Source organism: Sceloporus occidentalis, unplaced genomic scaffold (assembly GCF_023333645.1).
Source record: "Sceloporus occidentalis isolate IW3139 unplaced genomic scaffold, rSceOcc1.0.p SCAF_5, whole genome shotgun sequence".
Lineage (NCBI taxonomy): Eukaryota > Metazoa > Chordata > Lepidosauria > Squamata > Phrynosomatidae > Sceloporus > Sceloporus occidentalis.
Window position 1 is genome coordinate 23,657,903 of NW_028316985.1, and position 25,734 is coordinate 23,683,636.

Genomic DNA, 25,734 nt, shown 5'->3' on the forward strand with positions numbered 1-25,734 from the left:
ATGCCTCAAAAAGAAACCACCATGTAAAAGAATACATTTGGCTCCATAAATGTTCATGCTGTTTGTTGTGGTGTATCTCTTTTATGGAATTTTCATTCAAAGAAAGGATTTTGTCAGAAGCATAGGATCGTTATGCTGAAAACAAAACATCCATTCTAATTTAACCAGTAGGTGCTGGCAGGTACAGGGAAATCTACAACTTGGAAATATGACCTTTTTAGATTACAACCCACAGGATCCTCCCACCTGCACATGCAGTCTTGAGCATAGGCAATTTGAATCAGAATTAGTTTGTTGTCATTGTGTGCCTTCAAGTCATTTCCCATTTATGGCAATCCTAAGATGAGGGGTTTGCTTGGCAGGATTTTTAGAGGGTTTGCTTTCTTCTGAGCCGCAGAGTGTATGACTCACCCAAGGTCACCCAGTGGGTTTTCATGGCCAAGTGAGGATTTGAACTCTGGTCTCCAGAGTCATAATCCAGTGCTCAAATCACTACACCACACGGGATCTCTCCAAATTAGAAGAGCAGATTTAGTCTTGGAACAGGGGATTAAATTGGAAGCGAGCTGGATTCCAGTGTTTTATACCTATCCTAGGACGTCGTGGAAGTGTCACCTCTTTTCTTTCTGGTAAATCCAGGATAGTGAGGTGCTCCAGGGCTTTGTACCAGCCTGATTATAACATTCTTGGAACTAGTTAAAACACAGCTATTGTTTCCAGGACACAGATGCAAGAGAAATCAAGTGAGGGGAAAAGGCATGCCATCACTAAAACTAAATTATCCTAATGCTTAACTAGTATAATATTGCTAAACCACTTTAGCATTTTGACTATTGGTGAAAATCAATTTCTGATATGTTGCATGAGGCCAGAATGTAGTATATGATCAGTGAGAAGGAGAAAATGAAAGACACAAGGGGGAAGGGGGAGGAAATTTGAAGAAAGAGAATGAATGCAACTCATATATAAACATATGCAATCAAAACAGAAAGGAATTAAAAACTTGCAATACTTCTAGACATTTTTCCCCTTCAGGAGGCACGCTCAGTGGGAAAAAATGCATTCAAGTTGTAAAATGGTGCAGTATTCATATAAGAGGTACATTATGATCATATATATCGCACATGAGAATTTATTGTTGTAATCCCACCTCGATCGGGAAATATAAATAAACTCTATTATTATTATTATTATTATTATTATTATTAATCTCTTATATAAATATTGTACCATTCTGTAATTTGAATGCAGAATTTAGTCATTCCTTAAACGCTAAAATTATAAAAGAGCAAAGAAAAAGTATCCAAATATATATATATATATATATATATATATATATATATATATCAGATAATAATCAGGCCATCCTTTTCTAAGATGAGTATGGCATCATTTAATTACTCAAAAAAAGTTGCAGAAATGAGTTGTCTGTCTCCAGAGAGCCAAGATTAATCTTCTCTGAACAGTGTGTATGACAACTTCTTAGATGAAGCAGGGGAAAAAATTCAATTTTAGATGAGGCCAGTGATAGAATCAAATTGGTATTTCAAGCAAACAAGAAGAACAGCATTTATTTACTCTGAATCTGGATGATCCAAGTTATTACACTGGTGTCGGAGTATTTGATGCTCCATCATGAAGACATGTCTCAGGCAAAAATCTTAATAACTTTCCTGTAGTACACCCAAAGTCATAATAATAAAAAGGCTCATTCTTAACCTGGTTTCTATGTTTTGATTTCTGTCATTTATTGTTTACTTAGGTGGGGAGGGGGATTAAAGAGGAATATTAGGAAGGTGTCATGCCCTTTGGTGAAGACCCAAAACATTTTGCTGCCTGAGGTAAATGATAAAAGGATCCGACATTTCTATTGAACATACAGAGTCTGTCTGGATTGCAAGTTTCTTCTCCTTTAAATGTTGGTGACAGGACAGTAACCTCCGCTGTTTGACAATTTGAAATGCTTGGATCTTTCCAGCTATTGTCCTTGCATAAGATAAACTGAAACTTTGCATTTCTGCTAGGGCTGTGATTCTTTGCTAATTTTTATCTCAAATGAAGCAACAAGTGATTTGAACTATTTTCTTATCACAGTTGAATTTACTGAAGACTATTTGCATTGCAGGATTTATTCTCTACAAACTTTGCATGTGCTATTTTGGTTCAAAAACAGCATTTTATGCACATGTAACAGTCTTTTAAAGAATACTTCCACACAGAGAAAAAAGAAAAAGAAGAGGACATGGTGTCTCTTGCAAAGTGACTCTTGTTAGCATCTTGCCCAAGGTTGAAACACGATGAACTATAGTATGTAGAGAGGTCTTCTGGTGCCTTTGAGACCAGATGAAAGAAAGATGAAAGAAAGAAAGAATTGGCAGCATGATCTTTCACAGACTTCAGTCTACTTCCTCAAATGCTTCAGAGGTAGATTGAAGTCTACGATAGCTCATGCTGCCAACTTCTTTCTTTCAGTTAGTCTTAAAGGTGCTACAACATCCCTCTACATACTGATTCTACAGACTAACATGGCTATATCTTCTCCATTTCTCATTTTTTAAAACTTTGTTTGCACCAAACTGATTTTTTTTCCAGTTTTACATTTGGTTCAGACCAATATTTTTTTCCCCCAATTTTGCATGAAAATATACAAGGTGCTCACCCCCCCCCCCCCCATACATTTCTCCTAATCTATTCTGAAGCTATCAGTATGTAATTCTGCAAATGTATTTCATAAGTAATTTTTCCTGCGTAAGGGAAATTCTGTGTATGCTCGAGCCCCATTAAAGTCAATGGGGTTCGTGCTCACGGTGGCATGGCAGTGCAGCGGTGCATGCCCCATTACTCTTTCCAGGGCGTGGCACCACTTCTTCCAGTGCCGCTTCCAGCGTATGATGGAAGCCACATAAGGCACACTCACGTATGATGCGGGGCACTGTATAATGCACTTTAAATGTTATTTTCACTACTGTATTCTATATCTTTTATTGGTACCTCCTTCTAATGTGCACTTTTTATATTGGACATTTCCATTGCAAAAATGTATGGATTCCTTATCAAGGAGTTACTTATATACATATGGGGATAAGGAGTGGGAGGAAAACACTTATACTAAATCACCTTTTTAAAAAGGAAGGGCAAGGGAGGGAAAGGGAAAGAAAGGAAAGAAACTTACAAGCTTCTCGCAGCTTTTCCTTATCATAATGCAGTCCCTCATAATCTTGTAAACTAATTCTATTCACTCTGATTCGTAGGCGTTCTGGGATGGCATGGGGACTGCAAAAAAAAGAAGAGATTTGTAAGAAAATAATGTCATGTCAAAGCTAGTACAGATACAGAAAATAGAATTTTATCTTCCTGGAATGAGCAGGAATGGGAGAGAAGGAACAGAACCCTTAGTATAACAATGCCCACATGCTGAGCTGCCCATCTTAAAATACAAGCTTTCTGCACACAGGGAAGTCAGCTTTTGATTCACTGAGATTCTATCTTGTTAGAGACAACAGAGGTCTTAAAGCCCTTTTAGGGAAAGGTCAGAAATGGATGTTATGTTTTTATTACAGCTTTCAAAATGCTGCTGCCTGCTCCATTGAATCTTCAGCAAAGGATCTCTATGGTTGCCTTTGCCATTTAAGATGAAGCGAATGGCTACTAGTGTTGGGGCCTTTACATTGGTAGTGCCACAGTTTCAAATGTTTCTCCCAGAGAAGTTCAGACACATAGGAATGATCTGCCACAAGGTAGACCTGATGGTGCCATTAAGCATAACACATTAAGCACCAACCCTTGCAGAATGCATAGGCCTCTCTGAAGCAGCCCATAATTGAAAAAATCTGCTCTCCCTCAGGCTTGCAGAAGAGGGGCCAGCCCAGAGACTTCAAACAAGGACCAATCTGCACTGCAGAAATAAATTGGTTTGACACTACAGTACTTTAACTGCTATGGCTCAATACTATGGCATTTTGGGAAGTACAATTCCCAAAATTCCATAGCATTCAGCCATGACAGTGAAAGTGGTGTGTCAAACCAGATTATTTCTGCAGTGTGGATGCAAGCCATAACTATCACCGATTATGTTGTCCTTCAGGTGCCAGACAACACTCTTTTTATTTCCCATGATTTAAAAATGCAACTGACCTGTTTTGTCTGTTTATATGTTGACTTTTAAAAATGGTATTCTTTTTGAAAACAATCTTGGGATCAATGTCCAAAGAAGCGTTACACCAATGCTTTTAGATAAATGCCACTGCTCCCTTTTGCCAGCCAGAAAACCAAGGAGCTTTATATGCACTAAACCAAACACAAATGAAACTCACTTCAACTTCATAACTTCCAAAAAAAGGTAATCCACTTCTGCAAGCATCTCTCAATGTTTTATCACCAGCAGTATAAGGATCTGAGGCTCATAAGAACATATGAAGTGCCATGCCAAAAACCATTTAGTCCAGCAATCTGTTCACACAATGACCAATCATTAACTCATGAAAAGTTCACAGGGTTAGACTCCTTTTCAATTAGTGGGAACAATTAAATTATTGTGAAGGATTGGTAAATGTAAATTTTGACTGAATTGTGCATTTATTTTGAATTTTAGATACAGCACCAAGGACATGCATTTCAGGGAAAGAAGGAATGCCTGTTTTAAAAAATGAATATAATTTTAATACATTTTAATATTTTCAGGGGACAACCATACCACAGACAAACCTAGATACAGTCTATCCTACCCCACTAGAGTGGACTAGATATAAAACAGGATCCCTCCTACCTTAGTTAGGCAAAAGAGAATGAATCTGGATTTCTCGAGAAAGAATATGCCCCAAGTGAGGAGGATGTATTTCAGCAACTTGTAGCTTATGTGACAAGTGTCACCTGCTGAAATTCCTTCTTACACATCCTTAGCTTCTGCATCTAGTAACCACAGTTAGCCCTGTCATTAGGGAGAGTGAGGTAGTTCAAGCTTGCTAAAAATGCAACCCTATACACATCTATTTAGCCATTAATGACAAGGAGTGCAATGAGAGTTACTCCCAGGTAATTGTGTATAGAATTTCAGCTGAAAGGTTAAATGTTTAATCCTAATTCTGGGTTCTGCTAGTTCTTTAATAAATAAATAATAAAAAATTTATTTGTATACCGCCCTTCCTATGATCAGGGCGGCGAACAACACATTACAATACACAATCATATACAATACATTAAAACAACTATCAAAAATGCTAAAATCCCATCAACCAGCTACCATTGCTGTCGGAAAGGGGGAGACTAGCTGGAACTTGTGTCAGGGAATGCCAAACAGAACAGGAAGGTTTTTAATTCCTTCCTGAATTGGGCCAGGGAGGTGGCCGAGTGGAGCTCTATGGGCAGCGTGTTCCAGAGGGTCGGGGCGATGATGGTATATGCCCTCCTTGTTGTGGAGGCTAATCTAGCCCCCGGGACCCTCAGTAGTTGCTGCCCAGATGTTCTGAGTGTGCGGGGCGGAATGTATGGGGAGAGGCGGTCCTCAAGGTATCCTGGGCCCAAGCCATGTAGGGCTTTATAGGTTATAACCAACACCTTGTATTGTGCCCGGAAGCGAATGGGCAGCCAATGCAGATCTTTGAGTACAGGTGTAATATGACTGGCCCTGGAAGTACCAGTGACCAGTCTGGCTGCCATATTCTGTACCATCTGTAGCTTCCGGGTGTGGTACAAGGGTTGCCCCATGTAGAGCGCATTGCAGAAATCCAATCGAGAGGTTACCAGAGCGTGTACTACTGTTTCAAGGTCCCTCTGGGCCAGGTATGGGCGCAGCTGGCGAATAAGCCGAAGCTGATAACAGGTGTTCTTGACTGTCGCATTCACCTGAGCTGTAAGGTGAAGCGACGAGTCAAGAAGCACCCCCAGACTGCACACGGAGTCCTTCACAGGAAGCATGATCCCGTTCAGGACAGGTGGAGTCACCGCCATTCCTGGACCAGGGGAACCTATCACAAGTACCTCCGTTTTCTCTGGATTCAGACTGAGTCGGTTTTCCCTCATCCAGCCCATTACCGACTCCAGACAGGCCACGAGAGGAGAGACGCCATCCTCGGTCACTGCATCAATCGGAGACATAGAGAAGACTATTTGGGTGTCATCAGCGTACTGATAACCCCGCGCCCCATGTCTCCGGATGATCTCTCCCAGCGGTTTCATGTAAATGTTGAAAAGCATGGGAGACAGAATGGCTCCTTAAGGGACCCCAGTTGTGAGGGCCCTCTTATCGGAGGACACGTCTCCCAGCTGCACCATCTGGAACCTCCCAGAGAGGTAGGACCGGAACCACTGGAGCGCAGTGCCCCCGATTCCCACCTCTGCCAGGTGCTCCAAAAGGATACCATGGTCTATGGTATCGAAAGCCACTGAGATGTCCAAGAGCACCAACAGGGACACGCTTCCCCTGTCGATGCCCAGACGGAGATCATCGACCAAGGCGACCATGGCCGTCTCAACCCCGTAACCCGCCCGAAAGCCGGTTTGAAATGGGTCCAGATAATCCGTTTCATCCAAGATCGATCGAAGCTGGATTGCAACCGCCCTCTCGATCACCTTCCCCAAAAATGGCAGCAGCGAGACTGGCCGATAATTACTATGTATCAGGGGGTCGAGGGAGAGCTTTTTTAACAGCGGTTTTATAGTGGCCAATTTCAAGCTGGATGGAAATTGCCCGTCCCTCAGAGATGTATTAATAATCCGGTGTAACATCGAAGTTACCACCGGTCCCCCCTGAGCTACTAGCCATGAGGGACAGGGATCGAGAGAGCAGGTTGTCTTCCGAACACTTCCAAGGATCTTGTCCACATCATCAGTACTCACCAACTCAAACTGATCCAGTTTAATAGAGTCCACGGAGGCTCTGGACGCCTCTACCCTAGGTTCTGCTCTAATGCCGGCGTTAAGACCCTCGCTTATCCGAGAGGTTTTATCCGCGAAGAAGTTGTTAAATTGGTCGCAGCAGGCCTTAGAAGGTTCAAGGATCTGGTTCAGGGTGAGAGGGAGCTGAGTTAGCTCCCTGACCACCCTGAACAACTCTGCTGGACGCGACTCCGCGGACGCGACACGAGCACCATAGAACGAATTCTTAGCTGCTCGTATCGCCTCTCCGTAGTCCTCCAAGAGGCGGTCTAGGAGAGCCTTGTCGGCTAAGCGTAGGTGTTTCCGCCAGCGATGCTCTAGCCGTCGCAGAACTCGCTTCCTCGCCCGGAGATCTTCCATATACCAAGGCTTACGTTTAGAAGCGGGTCTGAGAGGGCGCTTGGGAGCGATACTTTGTATAGCCCTAGAAAGACCGGTATTCCAAATACCAGTCAGGGCATCAACAGAGTCGCCGTCACTTCCAACCATGTGCCCCTCTAAGGCTTCCTGGAACCTTTTGGGTTCCATCAGCCTTCGAGGGTGGACCATCCTAATAGGTCCACCACCCCCGGGGGGGATCTGGGTAGAAGCCTTGATTTTTGCCTCCACGAGGAAATGATCCGTCCATGACAGGGGGGAAATATTAGTTATTTCCGCCCACGGATTTTCCGCATCCGTACAAAAGACCAAATCCAGTGTATTTCCCGCAAAATGCGTAGGACCCGAGATCAGCTGGGACAGGCCCATGGCCGTCATGGTATCCATGAATTCCCAAGCCACACCGGATGGAACGTAGTTGGCCACAAAGGGGATGTTGAAATCGCCCAGGACAAGTAGCCTGGGCGTTTCCAGCATCAGCTCCGCAACCAACTGTGTCAGCTCGTTAAGGGAGTCTGTTAGCGCACGGGGTGGCCGATACACCAACAAAATCCCTAGACTATCCCTAGCCTTCAGGGTCAGGTAAATACACTCGATAAAGGAAGTTTGACGGATGTGGTTCCTGGTGAGAGACAAGGTGTTCTTATGTATCAAGGCTTTGCTTTTCCTTCTAACCTATTATTACATCGGTCTGTCATTTAAAGAAAGCATCTGTGTGAAGATCCATGCATATGTCCATGTAATTTTCTCCTAATATACACATTTCCTTATTCTAATTTGCTTAATACAGTACCTGCATTTTTGTAAGCAACTTCCCTAACAGAATTATTTTATATATGCTTTTCATTAATATCATAATTGGTATGTTCTTTGTCCTGACATACACATTTCTACATGAATTTGTTAATCTGGGAAGTAAATTACAAATTTCAGATAATTGCAAATACTAAAGCATGACAACATTTTAGTTTCTGTATGCATTTAGGAAATGCAAATTAGGTAGGTTTGCAATACATTGTGAACCAAACTATGTTTCTCTTGTTTCCTACTTCTGAATAGACATACATACAATTGCAGTGAAACTAATTTTTAGACTAAGGGCCGCTAAAGACCAGTACAATACAGTGGCTTCACAATGACGTGGGGCTGTGGTGTTCAGACAGCACTCAATGCCGTCGGGAAGCTACACGGCTGACCGCACATGTGCCTGCTTCACAGCACTGCAGCAGCACAGCATTTATATGCAGCACACCTCTGCAACATTGGAAAGCCCTGGCAGGACAGCAAAAGCCACTGCAAAAAAGGGGCAGCAATTTGCCATTTCTTTTTTGCGGTGGCAAAATGCTGGAGTGGGGCCACGACATGCAGTTGCCACAGCACCTACCTGACTGTTTCAGGGGTGGCATCATGCTGCCCCTTTGGGGTGGTCTGTTTTGCCCCTTAGTCTACTCAGACATTTAACTTTAAAAAAAAATTAGCCCCAAGTAAATTATTATCTCAGTATGTTTGAACTCAAACCAAGTCACACTTTTAAATCCAATGCATCACATTTCACTGACCTTCTTCCACTAAATTCTATTGAGAAGGCAATTAGCAAATATTTTCAAGGGAGTTTATTTTATACCTTGGGCTGATTGCTATAAACAGATCTGTCATCTCTGGACAGATTTCTTTTTTAAAAAAAAGTCTTAAAGAACTAGAGAATGAACTCCCTGTTAAAGCAGCACCTTAAGGCAGAGACTGTCTCAGCTTAGAAATGAAAAGAAGGATGAAACCTAACAACAGGTTAAGACTATGAGCAGGGGGAAGTATGTTATCATTCCAGGTCTTATGAGGAAGATAACATATTCTAAGGTTCAGACAATGCAGTACAATTTTAAAGAATTATTAATAACATATTCCCAAATGAGAAAATAATATTTCCTCCCACCATACTCCAGATAGACAATAAATCACCAGTTGTAAATAGCAATAGCTGTGTTGTCCAGATATCCTCTGACGTCAAAAGCTCTGTACATCCAAGGCAAGCTGTCATGATTTATCTAGAGACACAGCTACACACATAACTTCCATGCAGCTTCAGGGGACAGCTGTCTGCCTCAACTGGCATTTGGACATCTCTTCTTATTCAGTAAAACTACCTGCTGTGTTTGTAGGTAGACTTAGGGACTAAGAACACAGGGGATGGAAGAGAGAGCAGCAGATGAATAACAGCATGTCCTGTGCAAGCTAACTTGTCCTATTTCTTGACACAGTGTGTATTTATTTAACATTCAAAAAGCATTTGACTGAGAAATAAAGATCAATACAGGGCGGTGGTATCATTGCTTTCTAAAGTTTGAAATAAAATAAGAGATGGTGAAATTAAATATTGACCTAGCTTTTTAAAGTTTTATGGATTGCTTTTTCATTTTCTTTATGATGACCTATGGTTGCTGCTTTTGCTATTTATTATATGATTTGATGCTTTCTTGTCATTAGATTGTACTCCCCCCCAAAAAAAAAAAATAACCCCATAACTATCCTACCTCTGCATTTTTAAATCAAAGGCTGTCAGCTTAAATGGAAGCACATACATACATACATTTATAGCAAGAAGCAGATAACCGAGCAGTTCATGTCAAAGAAGATGAGCATTTTATTGAATGGTCTGTGGCTAAGGAGAGAGAACAAATTCAAGCAACATTTTGGTGAAAAATCTAAGATTGACAGTTTTGAAAATTAACAGGCAAAGAAGAAAGCAAAAAAAGGGCAGCATCACCCAGTGTTGCACAAATAGTGTCTCTCTTTCTTTTTGAATAGGGACCCTGTTGCTGCTAAGTAAGGAATGTGGAATAAAGTTGACAAAACAGATAACTTTTTTTTCTTTTTTAGCTCTTTTGCCAATGCTGAAGTCACCCAGATTGCCCATAATTATTTTAGTTCAAGAGAAAAAAAACAAAACGTGCAGACTCTCTCAAGCACAAATCCAAATTTAAGCTTAGTATTTGGAGGGGCCAGAGAGAGAAGACTTAAATAATAATAAAGAAATAAAGTATTTGGAGAGCATACAACACATTAATACTTGAGTCACTTTGTTTGATGAAGATTTGTGGGGTCATCCAAAGATGTTGAAATTATATCTTTTGGACAGGTGTAGTTTACCAATATGAGGAGGAGCACATCATAGGTCCCAGCAAATATGGATGACATGGGTCTCTAGAAAGACTTGCTTGTACCACAGCTCCTTCACTCCTCTGTCTCCTGTTCCATTCCCATCAAAGTGAAGTACTGTATATCCACATGGCCCTGGGATTTGCTCTACCTACAGGGTAGGGAACAAGTGTGGCATCAATACTCTACTAGTAACATCTGAATCAGATCAGACTTGGATCAGGAACAGATGTTAGCTGTTGCACGCTTCACCTGCCCAAGCAGTCTAGCCTGGAAATGCTTGCTGGTGAGGGGAGCACTGTCTGAGGGTACATCTACACCACACAAATAGTGCAATTTGACACCACTTTAACTGACATTGCTTCAGCCTACAGAATCCTGAGATTTTTACTTTTCTGAGGCAGCTGCACTCTTTGAAAGAGAAAGCTCAAGATCTTGTAAAACTACAAATTCCATGATTCCTTAGGATGGAGCTGCAACACTTAAAGTGATATCAAGCTGCATTATTTCTACAGTGTAGATGCACCCTTACAGATATTCTCAGCTTCTCTTGGGGGAAGAGGCTGTTTGTTTTCTTCACTCTGGGTTTGTCCCAGCTGAATGACCCCACATCTGGCTTTCTCTTCTGCCCTGTAGTGCTGCCCTCCAACTTTCTGAACGCCTCCTCTGCTCATAGTTCCATCAGGGAATCATATCCTCCTATCTTCCACCTACATTTCTGCTGTTCTTTTATTTTTTTTCTCAGCTGTCAGTGCTGGTGGGATAACTGAAATCTCCAATATCTGGCAATGCCATGTCCCACTCCACAGCAGCAACTATTGCTGTTTATACTTCTCCCAGCCAACACCTCTATAAGCAACCCTGCTCTGCTGTCATATAAGGAGATTTTGATGCACAACCTAACTGCAGCATTACTCCCAGGCACCACTGCAGCCAATCACCTTACAGCAATTCCAGTGATTTTTGCATCAGTTAAGTCATGCCATTCCTCTGTCAATATATTTCCATTTTATCTCCATTAACTGTATGCAAATCCTTTTGTAGAATGTGATCTTTTTTTCTGCCCCACTTTTGATTGCTTACAGACTGCCCTAATTTCCTCAAGAGGGAAGCCGCAGCTGCCAAACCACACAGCTTCCCTATGGAGGAAAAAGAACCCAGAAAAACTGGGTACTTTTTGACCCACGGGGGTGGCGTAACAAGTGCACCACTGGCGCACTCATCACGTAAGCGCCGCACGACAATGTGCGGATGCCACATGGTGCTTACATAACAATGGCACACCCATGTACACAGGGTGCCTCCATTGTTATGGCGCCATGCCTTTTTAGGGTTAGGGACTGTGTGGTTGCCGCGCAGTCCCTAACCCTAAAATCGATGCCAGCATGGCGCTTCATGCTCATTTGTATCAGGCCATTATTAACTAATCTGAGAGGTAGAAATCTGACTTCTATCCAATTGAAGTGCCTTCTTTTTTTTCTTTTTTGATAGTACTATTGTTTCAACAAGCCTGTAACTAACAATTCATATTGGTAGTGTTCCAGTCAGTTGTGCCATTCTCCATGACATTTCATTATAACATTATCATCTCCAGGTTTTGCTCCAGTGTCAGTCCATGGTCACTGAGTTTATTCAGTCCTTACCAAGCTGCTTTGATATTCCACCCAACTTTATTTTCCCTGCCCTTCCCAATTTTGTGTAGTTCTGTGAGCCTTAAGGTGGCCCTTAAGCATGTAGATACTTTTCTCTTGTGAGGAGATGATGCCATGTCTGGCAAATGAGGCTGGTCTGGAGCCACACAGATGGCCCTATGTACCCTAAAATGAAAATTATGAAACCAAACATGGCCAGACATCCGCTTCTGATTTTGAAAATGGGTATTTTATTTAATGTTAAACAGTGTGTGGTGATTCTGAATCTGATTGGAAAGATGAGCTAGGTCAAACAAACCTGAAAGAGTTGAGGACCACTAAAAACGACCAGGGCTGTACTTTGCCCACTTTGGCCTAGTGATCATGGACGCTAACTCCGGGGTATTGGTAATTAAAGAGTAAGGCAAACAATGTTATCAAAAACATTTCCTATGTCTTCTTCCTGTACCTATAGGCTTCCTGTAGAAGAAACACAACCTGAGACCAGAAAAAATGTAATCCATTTACTTCAACAGAAGAATATTACAGCTAAGTATTTGTCTCTCAATTTCTGCTCTATTGCTTCCAAAGAAACATGTATATAGCAAAAACGATGCTCATTTAGGCAGTACTAATGATATTGAACACTGCAGGAATTCCAACCTGCATGCCAAGAACTGTGCAAAATGGTTGAATTTTCAGAGTATGGGAATGATCAATCTTCAGCTGCTTGTTCCCTTTCCTCAATAACGTCTGCCCAGATGCAAGTTTTCAGGCCATCAGCACTGGAAACTGATGAGCAGACTGAAACTTTGGCACATAATGAGTTTGTATGTGAGCAAAGTTGATACTCTAAAAATTCTCCCTAAGCGTGTTTTTCTCCATGCTGTACACTTTTCATTTATTTATCTAAGTCCATGTTAGAAAATTAGGATTGGGAGAGAACTCAGTAGAATCTACTGCATTACCACTTGATGATGAGTTAGTTTTAAGATTAATTGTATTATTTTTATTGATGTATTTTATATGTATTTTATTATTATTATTATTAACCTTTATTTATAAAGCGCTGTAAATTTACACAGTGCTGTACATACAATCTTTTTAATTAGACGGTTCCCTGCCCTCAGGCTTACAATCTAAAAAGACATGACATAAAAGGAGAAGGGAAAGGTGGTGGGGCTAGTAGGCTAATACATATAAAGTACATAGCAATACAGGAAATGGTTCGATAAAACAGGCATCAAAAGGACATCAAATAGCAAGCGACAATTATGCAATGCCTGGGAATGCTTCTCTGAACAGGATGGTCTTCAACTCTGTTTTGAAGCTGGTTAAGGAAGTGATAGCTCTTGCTCGCGGGGGAAGAAGGTTCCAGGAGTGAGGGGCAGCAAGTGAAAAGGGGCGAATCCGGGATGGGGCAGAGGAAATCCTGGGCTGAGACAGCAGACCTTGACTACCAGAACGGAGGGCCCTGGTGGGAAGGTGAGGAGAAAGAAGGTCTGATAAGTAAGGAGGGGCCAGCCCATGGAGGGCTTTAAACATCGACAGCAGGAGCTTGTACTGAATACGGAAAGGGACAGGGAGCCAGTGAAGGGATGCCAACACAGGAGAGATGTGGTCAGAGCGGTGGGCAAATGTGATGTATGGTTTTTAACAGACTGTAATCCCACCTCGATCCATCTGGGAGAGGCGGGAAAATATAAATTATTATTATTATTATTATTATTATTATTATTATTTTATTATTGTTCAATCCCTCAATGATGCAGTAAATCTGTTACTGTGCCATCCCTGATAGGTAGCCAACTAGTCTCTGCCTCAGCAGTCCATAGCCTGTTGAGGCACTGTCAAATAGTTTATATCATCATAAAAATTCTCTTAAATATTTAGTCAAAATTCATTAGTACTACAGTACAGAGTCTACATGGGGATGTCTTCAAAAGAATTATTTCACCCGATCCAAAATGTTGCAGCAAGACTAATAACAAGCACTGCTTTCAATCATCGTTTGTTATAACACCTTCACTGGCCACTGGTCTGTTTTCAACCACAATTCAAAATGCTGATTATGACCTATAAAGCCCTGCATGATTTTATAGGTCACAAATATAGGTCACAAGGTATCACAAATACTACATTCTGCCATATAGCCCCTTACAAACACTGAGGTCCTGCCACCCTCCAAGGTGCATCTGTTGAAAACAAAAGAAGGTCATGGTGATGGCTCCCAAGCAGTGAAATGTTGGCTCCTTCCTTTTTTGCCACCAAAAAAAAGGTCTTTCTGTTTAAGTATTCTTCCAAAGCTTCACTAGCTGTCAGCAGTACAACAGTTGGGTACCACATTTATTATTTTTTTAATTGATGTGCTTTAAACTGAAAGTAATTCAATTATGTTTTAATAGTTTAACTTCTTAAAACCTGGCTTGATAATGTAACCTAGGGGATCAACAGACAGGCAGTTCAATGCCACCCCTTCGAGCCCCATAAGCAGGCCGTGGCAACCACATGGCACAGCCTGCGCAAGGAACAAAAAGAAGCCCCCAAAACGGGCTTTTGTGCCATAAAACCACCATGGCGCAGTGTTATGATGCCTCTTGTACACAGTGCTGTTTGGGTGCTGCGCATGAGGGACAGCATCATGGCATGCCCTGTGTAAATGGGCATGTGCCAAGATGGTACCCCAGGGGAGGAAGAAGGGCTTTGAACATGTAAACGCTCAACCCTTCTTCACCCCTAGGATGCAGTCAGGCCACCACTAAGTGCTGGTCTGTACTACCTGTTACTGTGTTTTATTTGTAATTGTTCTTAAATCATCTTGTAGGCTGCTCAAGAGTTTCAGTTATGGAATAAAGGTGAGATAAAATAATATCTTTTTTGCAATTTAAAATTATTGGTTCGAGTCCTAGCCCACAAGCAGGCAACAAGAGGAGGGCCACAGAGTTTAATATTTGTCTAAGTGTTGTTAAACATCTTTTTAAATTATCTGAAATAGAGAGAATGTTCATAAAATATGCAATTAACATCAGATTGGAAGGAGTAACTAATGTCTAGGTGAAAGTGCTGAAGATAATCTTGACAGGATAGGAAAGAGGATCAATTCAAAATGATTCTGAATGAAGACAAATGTAACAGTTTTCATTTAGACTGAAAAAAACGAGATACAAAAATATAAGACTGATGATAACCTAGCTGGAAAACATTATGTTAGTCAATTGCAAATTAAAATATATACCAGGTAAAAGCCAAGTTAAATATAAACAGCCATATAAGCATCCAACATAAACAGCCTCCAGTTCCAGGGAACCAGCAGAGAAAGCGGTGCTTTTTGCAGAGGCTAATATAATAATAATGATGATAATAATAATAATAATAATGTTTATTTCTACCCCGCTTTTCCAAAGATCAAAGCGGGTTACAACATGGATACATCAAACAGTATACAATATAAAACATACCAAGTTAAAAACATCATAAAAAACATTCCAATAAAACATTTACAATTTCCAAAAATAAAACCAGAGAAACAAACTAGCCGAATAGCAACTGTATAACAGGGGAGAAAACAGATGTCAAGACACATGGGGGAAAGCTTGTCTTAAGTTCCTTCCTGAACTGGTCAAGGGAGGTGACAGAGCGGAGGTTGTCGGGAAGGGAGTTCCAGGTTTGCGAGGCCGAGACAGAAAATGCCCTTTGAGAAGACGAGATATATCTCATCTTGGGAACCCTTAGCAATTGCTTCCCGGCTGATCTAAGAGTGCGGGGCGGATTATACGGGGAGAGGCAGTCCTCCAAGTACCCTGGGCCCAAACCATTTAGGACTTTATAGGTAATAACCAACACTTTGTATTGCGCCCGGAAGCGAATGGGCAGCCAATGTAGATCTTGCAAAATAGGTGTTATATGGCTGGTCCTGGAGCTACCAGTGACCAGCCTTGCTGCCATATTCTGCACTAATTGAAGCTTCTGGGTTTGGTACAAGGGTTGCCCCATGTAGAGCGCATTACAGAAATCCAACCGAGAGGTCACCAGAGCATGTACCACTGTTTCAAGGTCCCCCCAGCCAAGGTAGGGTCGCAGCTGGCGTATCAGCCGAAGCTGATAACAAGTGCTCCTGACCGTCGCATCCACCCGAGATGTAAGGTGGAGCGACGAGTCCAGAAGCACCCCCAGACTGCGAACTGAGTCCTTCAAGGGGAGTGTGACCCCATCCAGGACAGGTGGACAAATATCCTTTCCCGGATCAGGAGAACCTATCACGAGTATTTCCAATTTCTCTGGATTCAAACTGAGTCTGTTTTCCCTCATCCAGCCCATTACTGACTCCAGACAGGCATTGAGAGGAGAGATGCCATCCCTAGTCACTGCATCAGTCAGAGACACAGAGAAACATATTTGGGTGTCATCAGCGTACTGATAACACCGCGCCCCGTGTCTCTGGATGATCTCTCCCAGCGGTTTCATGTAAATGTAAACCTGAGAGGGAGTTCGCCAGGCAAGTCCAGTTCCATCAGGACTAGCCTGGAAGAAGGAAGAGCCCTCCCTCCAATCCATCTGCTTTGGTCCAGGCCTTAGAGGGAGAGAAGAACCACTGGGCCTCATCCCCTTTCCCTCCATCATTCCCTTCTCCTTTTGTTTCGTGTCTTTTAGATTGTAAGCCTGAGGGCAGGGAACTGTCTGATCAAAAATAATATTGTAAGCCGCCCTGAGAGGCTGAAGGACGGGATATAAATACCTAAATAAAAAAATAAAAATAAATGTTAAATAGCATGGGGGACAGAATAGCTCCTTGAGGAACACCAGACGTAAGTGCCCTCTTATCGGAGCAAACGTCCCCCAGCTGCACCATCTGGAATCTACCCGAGAGGTAGGAACGGAACCACTGGAGCGCAGTGCCCCCAATACCTAACTCCCCCATGCGTTCCAGAAGGATACCATGGTCAATGGTATCGAAAGCCACTGAGATGTCCAAAAGCACTAACAGGGACACGCTCCCCCTGTCCATGCCCAGACGGAGATCATCGACTAAGGCGACCATGGCGGTCTCAACTCCATAGCCCGCCCAGAAGCCAGTTTGAAATGGGTCTAGAAAGTCCGTATCATCCAAGATTGATTGTAGCTGGAAAGCGACTGCCCTCTCGATCACCTTCCCCAAAAAAGGCAGCAGCGAAACAGGCCGATAATTATTCCAAATCAGGGGGTCTAGGGAGGGCTTTTATAGCAATGGTTTTACAACAGCCGATTTTAGGCTAGATGGAAACCGCCCTTCCCTGAAGGATGAATTAATTATACGGCGTAACATCGAGGTTACAGCCGTTCCCCCCTGAGCTGCCAGCCATGAAGGACAGGGATCGAGAGAGCATGTCGTCTTCCTAACGCTTCGAAGGATCTTGTCCACTTCCTCGGTATTGACAGACTCAAAATGATCCAGTTTAACAGAGTCCGCGGAAGCTCTGGACGCCTCTACTCTAGGTTCTGAAGAAATACTGGCATCGAGATCAGCCCTTAACTGAGAGATTTTATCTGCGAAGAAGTTGTTAAACTCGTCACAGCACTCTTTGGATGGCACCAAAATAGGGTTCGGGGGGGAGGCAGTTGGGTAAGCTCCCTCACTACCCTGAACAGCTCTGCCGAACGCGACTCCACGGACACAATACGTGCAGCATAGAACGAATGCTTTGCTGCACTTATTGCCACTCCATAGGCCTTCAAAAGAGAGTCTAGGAGTGCCTTGTTGGCTAAGTCCTGATGTCTTCACCAGTTGTGCTCTAGTCGTTGCACAGCCCACTTCCTTTCCTCGAGGTCTTCTGTGTACCAGGGTTGTTTTTTGGAAGCAGGCCGGAAAGGACGCTTGGGAGCGATGCTGTTTATAGCCCTGGAGAGATCTGTATCCCAGGTGTTAGTCAGGGCATCAACAGAATCGCCGTCAGTTCCAACCATATACCCCTCTAGGGCTTCTTGGAACCTTCTGGGTTCCATCAGCCTTTGAGGGTGGACCATCCTAATCAGTCCACCACCCCCGGGAGGGACATGGGTAGATGCCTTGAATCTAGCCTCAACCAGAAAATGGTCCGTCCATGACAGGGCAGAGACACTAGTTACCTCCGCCCACGGAGTCTCCATGTCCGTACAAAAGAGTACATCAAGTGTATTATCGGCGGAATGCATAGGCCCTGAGACCAATTGAGACAGGCCCATGGCAGTCATGGTAGCCATGAACTCCCAAACCGCACCAGTTGGACTTTGGCTGGCCTCAAAGGGGATGTTGAGGTCCCCCAGGACAAGAAGCCTAGGGGACTCCAGCACCAGCTCTGAGACCAGCTGTGTCAGCTCGGCCAGGGAGTCTGTTAGCGCATGGGGTGGCCGGTAGACCAACAGAATCCCCAGACTTTCTCTGGCCTTCAGGGTCAGGTAAATACATTCAATATAGTCAGTTTGTTGGACATGGTTCCTGGTCAAGGAAAGGGTGTTCTTATGGATCAAGGCAACACCCCCCCACCCACCCACCTAACCTGGTCTGGTCCTTAACTGAGTACCCGGCTGGTAGGGCCTGTGCCCACACTGCTTCACTCTCAGGCCCAAGCCAGGTCTCAGTAATGCAAGCCAGGTCACAGCTCTTATCCTCAATGAGATCGTATATAATGTGGGACTTATTCCTTACAGACCTGGCATTGCACAGGAGCAGCGACAGGGTTTGTGGTACAGTTGGACTGACCCTCAGATCTCTTTGGCTAGGAGAGTGGATGGAAGGAGAGATAGATATTACGCATCGATCTCGCCTTCCTTTCTGATATGACTCCATTCTCTTACCGTCGTATCTCCCTGCCCCACACTACTCCGATAGGTGCTCCGCTTAGCCCCGTCACCTCACCAAGCTGAACACACCCCATGTCCTTGCAAACTCCCCACAACAGTGCAACAATGCAGCAGAAGAGGGTGACTACCATACAGGTCATTCCTCTGCTGCAGAACAAAGTTAGCAGGAACCCACCCCTGTCCCTTCAAAGGCACTGCGCTGAGATGGTATCAGCCAGCGGCGTCCTTTGGCTCGGTGCGCAGCTGCGCAGTTCTTACACCTGAAAAGTCCAAAGGGGCCGCTCCGGCGGCAGCAAACAACACAGCAGCAGTCCTTGGGAGCCTCTGTTGGGGGGGTGAGACAAGGAGGACACCAGCAAGCCAGCTATATAGTGTCCCTCTACTACAGACACACCCCTCCCCACCTTCCCCCAGGTGTTCCTGGGCTTCCCTCGGTGCAAACTGCGGTGCTGAGATGGTATCAGCCGGCGGCGTCCTTTGGCTTGGTGCACAGCTGCACAGTTCTTACACCCGAAAAATCCAAAGGGGCCGCTCCGGTGGCAGCAAACAACACAGCAGCAGTCCTTGGGAGCCTCTGTTGGGGAGAGATCCTTGTGATCACTTGTGAGGAGATCCTAACTCTCATTGATCTATCATAACCAGATGGGTATTCATCTGGAAGAAGTCATTCCATGATATAATATGTAGGCTTGAAATAAACTGGAAATGGCTAGAAACAGAGTGATGACTATTCTATTAAAACATATAAACAGTTTATTAAAACAAGAAAACAAGAACATCTGTTGAAATCCATCAGTCAGTGAGTAATTTGCCTAGAACAAATGTACAAACCATCTAAAAAGAACAGCCACATACAGAGCTCGTTACAATAGATCAACTTCAGGATTGCTAAAGTTTGAATGGCATTGCTCAGATTACTGTCTTCCACTAGCAGACAAAGCTAAAATAGACGAAAAGCCTTGTACGCCACAGGACAAACCTATCTGGGTCTACAGAAACATTGCTATGTTACCCCTCTCCCAACTACAGCTGTGCCCCTTTTGGGGGAAAATACTGCACTTCTAAGCTGATTTTGCTTCAGCAAATAATATCACTACGTTCGCCTATAGCAATCTCTTTCTTAGTAGTCACTGCTTCCTAGCCAGGTTTTCATGCTAGTAGGAAATGAAGATGAAGCAGCATAACCCTACCTTGCCTTTTAAATGTGGAAGTCCTTCATGCACTTAATATGCCCTGTTCAGGTCAGGCTTTGCACTTGCAAGGAAAAGTAGACTACAATAACTGCCTTGGTGTATAAAGACAACTGAATAGTTGGGAGATTAGAAGCACATCCAGTAAGCCCAAGTCAAGGCAAATAATCATAGAATATGACTTCCTCAACCTCAGAAGAAATGACCTTGTTAGATAGAGAACAGCCCTTCTGAGACCTTATAAGTGCTTGCCACAGAGCTTCTTGAGTAGTTCTTCAGAAAAATACTTCTGTGGATGTCTGTATTATATGTTTCAACTGTAATATTTAATGTTGTTTTGTCTTGTATGTTTTTTTTAAATCATTTTTTAAAAAAAGAAAAGAAGAAAAGAAAAATATATTTGTGCCCCTCTAGGGAATGTATGTGCTGAAGCCAATGGCAGCTATGATCGAGTGGTTATTGGTAGATGGAGTTGCCCTGAATCTTCTTAGTGTGAGGAGTCTAATAAGCCAATAGTCTCTTGAGTATGTGACTACAACACTTCAAGAAATGTTCCATGCTTGTCAACTTGTTTATCTTGCTGAGAATGAAGGTAAGGAACTGCCATAGTGTTGTTCTGGTATACCAGTACAATTCTACACCAAAAAAGTCATTAAAGCTAAATTATGCCATTTTTAAAAAATGCAAGGCTAAGGGAATGAACCGAAGGCTACTGCAATATAAGCATCCATTTTGGACCGCATTACAGTCCTACACCAGGCTCCAAAGAGAAAATAGTTACAAATGTTATGTTTATCTAATAGCTTGCCTGAAATGAACATCTTGTAACTATGCATTCTGTACCTGCAAGGCAAGGAGGCCTCCTTGCATGAATGATATCTTCTTGCTCTATTCTGTCTATTTAGAATAAATACCTTTCTTTAAAAGTATCTGCTGTCTCTGCTCCTGTACATGTGCCTCAGCTCGGTTACTGATTGCTTTGGTTAGCAAGGAAATGAAACTAGAAGTCCTTAGCAAGTCCCAGTGTGTGCTAAGGGGAGTTCATTGGAGATTCACTGGGTGGTGGCAGCTTGACTAGAGGATCTCAAGGGATATCATTCAGCTCAGCAGGGAGCAGGAATGGAGACCCAGGAGACTCTAGGGGAAAATTAAGGGATCCCCTGGGGCTAAGGGGCAAGAACAGGGTGGCTGTGTGGCTGCTTAGACCCCAGGGATCATCACACTTAGTCAAGCTTGGAAAAGTTACATTTTTGGATTACAATTTCCCAGTTGCCGCATGTGGAGGAACGGCCACAACTTTATTAACGCAAGCATCAGCAAAAAGGTAGGGTTGGCCAAAAGTATGAGTTCTGGATCATCTTACAACCCGCCGTTGTAGGATAAATGGCATGTCATATAAAGCAAGGCATTGGGATGAGCTAGGGGCTAGATTACCGCCCTCTCGTATCCATGCAACCCGCAGATTGCATTTAACTAAAGCCCCTAGTCACTGAGAAGCGGTGTCACGTTATGGCCCCCACAATGACCACAACGTATGCCCTCATCGTGCCCGTGTCCCATAGGGACTCCCAATACGGTGCTATGCAACCTTATAGACCATGCCTACCAGATCCAGAACCTCTGCTACCGCCCCAAAAGTTGTGACAGCAAACCACGCACCCTAGGGAGGGTGGGTGGGAAAGCCGAGAAGAAATGGCGCCAAGAAGGACGCCGCATGGCCTTTTTATAGGCATTTTCCAAAGGTGGGGGCCGAGAGGGGAGTCGCCCTGCCCCCAGGAGCAGCCAGCCAATCGGCTGCCCTGGAGGACCGGGGCGACCATAGAGAGGGACTATCTGCCTCCTAGAGTGTCACTCAGGAGGCGGAAGTCCCTCCCATTCCCCCCTCGACCGGCCAATCAGAGGCCAGCGCACCCCAGCAATGCATGCTGGGGCACGCCAGACCTCTGTGGTGCCTGGCCCCAGCGGCAATGCCACCTGCCCAGGGAATTGGGTGGCAGCCTTTGCCATGTTGACTGGAGGCGGTTCCAGGGGTTGTAACCCTCAAAAAGTAGCTTTTGCAAGCACCAGCTGTTTAATTATAGAGACCTGCCAGAAAAAACTCATAACATTTGATTTTGGCTATGCTGCAGTGACAGACAAAAAGAAAATGAGAGGATCCATGCCAGCAATTGAACCCACAGCACTGATCTGACATCCCAAAAAATAAAAATAAAAATAAATCTATCACCATAACAGGTTAAGCTCGAAGAGAACTTTTAATTAAAACACACCCTTATTTTCCTTCCAATTATTTACAAGTCCTGTGAACCATATCTTATCCTCTGTGCCTGTTCATGAAAATACAGGGAAAGAATCCACTCACAGATTTCTGACAGATTTAAAAATAAATTGCGGGGGGGGGGGGGTTAGACCCATACAGCACACTGTTGAATTTATAACATCACTAATATGATTCAGTGAAAAATCTGTCAACTTTTTTTTTAAAATCTCCCCAAAATTAAACTTCAGAAAATATGAACCCCCCTTGGGGCATGTTTACTGTGACAGATTAATGAATTACCTATCTCCTGAAGAAGAAATAAACATTCAAAACTAATTAAATGCCATGCCTTTAGAACAATAGGGAGAAGGGAAACAGCAGACACAAAAGAAAAATAATTAACCTTGCTACTGAGATTTCATACTCAGAGCTTGGAAGTGATACACATTAAAAGTGAGGCTTTGACAACACTTTACTCATTCAGGACATAAATGAGATGCCATCATGAAACAGAAAAGAAGGTGTTTGGCACCCTGTGGACGGCAGATTTATTGTGTTGTAAACTTTCAAGAACTGGTGCCTACTTCATCAGATGCATGGAGTGCATTCTACAGAGATAAGGGGGAGAGACAGACAGAGACAGAAACTAGGTAGTAAAACTCCATAAAGCAAATGCAAGATACATAGTCAATATCTATGCAAATGTCCAGTATGTATATTCTAATCATATATGATCATTCACAGAACCAATAAATGTCAGCAAAATGACCTGCAGATTTTGCTATGATTATTTATCATGTCTAGTTCGAAATAAAGCTTCAGTTTTGATCAAGCCCTTAACAACAGAATCATAACTATTGATAACGTCTGAAGGATAAGTTTTCTGCATCAAAAACAGCAAAGAGTTGGGGAGGGGATTTAAGGTGCTACAGGACTCTTTATCATTTTTGATCAATTCTAGTTTGAATATGTGACACATAAGTACTCCTTTTGAACTTGTTTTGTCAAAGAGTTCTTCCATGCTTGTTGAAGAATGTTAGCAGATAGCCAACAATTTCTGCAATCCATATAAGACAAAAAATTGGTCCCTAAAAAGATAATACATGTTCACAAAAAATCTGCCATTAAAAATGGCAGCAGAGAGAAAACCAAACTTAATAAATAAATCTCAGTCTCCCACGATATTGCTGAGCTGAAAGTCACCATTCTTTAAGAAACAAATGGAGGAATTTAAAGGGGATGCAAAGCATAAAATAACATTATATTTTTAAAGGAGTTTTTTTTAAAAAAAACTCCATAAGAACCAGTGCTACTGAAAAATCTATCCCCATAGTCCATTGCACCAATTAGTCTAACAACAAACTCTCATGATAGTGTACAGCATTTAAATATTACAATGAAACCATAATAAAAGAGGAAAATCATTTTTTTAAAAAAATTACCAATTCATAGGTATGTGATTTAATGGAGAAAAACTACAAACAGTTTGTTATTACCACCAAGCAGTGGTGCTATACCGGTTGAGTTCTGCCTTATCCAAAATGCTTGGGTCCAGAAGTATTTTGGATTTGAGGTGGGTTTTTTCCCCCAGATTTTGGAATATTTGCATCTACATAATGAGAAATTTAGGAGATATAGATGAGATTCATTTATGTTTCACATCCACATTATATACATAGGTAAATACTGTATAGGTAATTTTATACACAATATTTTAAAATAATTTTGTGCATGAAATGAAGTTTGTGTACACTGACCCATCGGAAAGAAAAGATGTCACTCTCATGTGGCCAATTTTGGATTTTGGGGTATATTAGATTTCAGAAATCCTGATAAAGAAGACTCAACTTGTACCTTATTTGTAATGAAATTCTTTATAGTCTATAATTTTAAAACCATCAGTAGCCATATGAAAAATCCTTTCAAAACAAACAAAATGTTTTTATCAGTTTTATCTAATCACTCATGAGTCTTACCTGAATTGGCTAAACAGAACTTGGTACATATATTTTCAGAGAGAGACCACCCACAGCTACAGACTCTCTTCTCCTTATCTCCTCCAACTTGTATTTTGGAGAGTTGGGACATTCATATGAATTATTAATATTGGCTACTTCAGAAATTAGAGGTAAAATTCCCTTTCTTGTGTCATCCCTTTGAAAGGTAAACCACATTAAAATCTCCAGTTTCCAGAGCACTCTATAGGACCAGATAAAACCCATTATTGTTCCCTGCATGGAATGTAAATAGAAGAAAACAAGTATCTAATCACTGAATTATTATGAAACAATTAACAGCTTGGACTAACATACAATTTTTTGTGAATGCAGAAAGACTCTTTATGTCTGGTCAGCAATAAAGTATAGGATTGTTTTTGTCTTTTATCAGCTAAAACTTTGCAAAAATCAGTGCACAAGCATTCAGTCCATAGGTAAGTAATTTTATACGATATGTATGTTTTTGTGCCAACTTGAAATGGCAGTGTAATTTCAGATTCAGTCATGCCAATTAATGATACAGAACACTGGCCAACAATTTATAGCCTTCACTGTCCAAAATTTGAGGCTAATTCCATAAGTGGACTTTTGACATTTGAAGGTTATCTACTCCTCCTCAGAACAGAGTCTGCCATATTGTTCCAACAGGATTTCCGAAACAACACACATTGCCAAGCTAAAGAAGAGCATTTGAATCTCTAAGCAATAAGCATCTCAAATCCAATTTCTGTAGTGCCCCTTGGGTTTGTATTTTAATTTATCAGACACACTAATTGTCAGTCATTGTGCAGCTGCCTGATTAATCTGTTCTTTTCAGATCTAGAGATACAGAATATCTTTGGCTAACAAATTAGTTAGGTCCCTTTGCAAAAACAAAAACAAAAATAATCTCTGTCTTAATGCATTGACCCAATATCTAAAATTAATTTGGATGTTGAAATGTTCAAGTAATGTTCAAGAATCCAGATCTTTAAGAAACCAAGGAGGGAGGTCAAGTGGCTCAGAAATCAGTTCCATTTTGACATTTTTTGCAAGCAAATTTCAACTGGGAGCAAAAATCCTTCTGGGGGAAGAACGACAGAGCTCCAGTCACAAAGTGACCAAACACAGTAATGCTGTGTTACCATATATTCACGTCAGTGACATAAAACACATTTGCAATCTAAACATGGGTATAAAACTATAAGTTTGGTGTCCAACATTATAAAACTGTGGCTTTGTTCTTCTTGCATCTAATCCCATCTTCAAGTGCCGCAGTCCACATCCAAGTGGCAGTATTCCCATATTATAATCGACAACATATAATGCTATGGAACATGTGGTCCTCCAGATATTGTTAGATTGTAACTACAGTTAGCAGCAGCCAGTGTTTTAAATCAATGTTGTTCAGCAACATCTGGACAGCCATATATTTCTCACCCTGTCTAAAGAACATG

The 25,734-nt window shown here is 42.4% G+C and overlaps 1 protein-coding gene across 6 annotated transcripts in view; it reads right to left on the reverse strand.

Moving 5' to 3' along the window:
• Window positions 1–25,734, reverse strand: part of LOC149311767 (diacylglycerol kinase iota-like) — a 303,704-nt gene that overhangs the window by 86,519 nt on the left and 191,451 nt on the right. For all 6 annotated transcript variants that reach the window (XM_089527871.1, XM_089527875.1, XM_089527872.1 and 3 more), the window contains one exon: window positions 3,173–3,273. In XM_089527871.1, coding sequence (XP_089383997.1) covers window positions 3,173–3,273 — 101 coding nt within the window. The remainder of the gene's footprint in view (window positions 1–3,172; window positions 3,274–25,734) is intronic.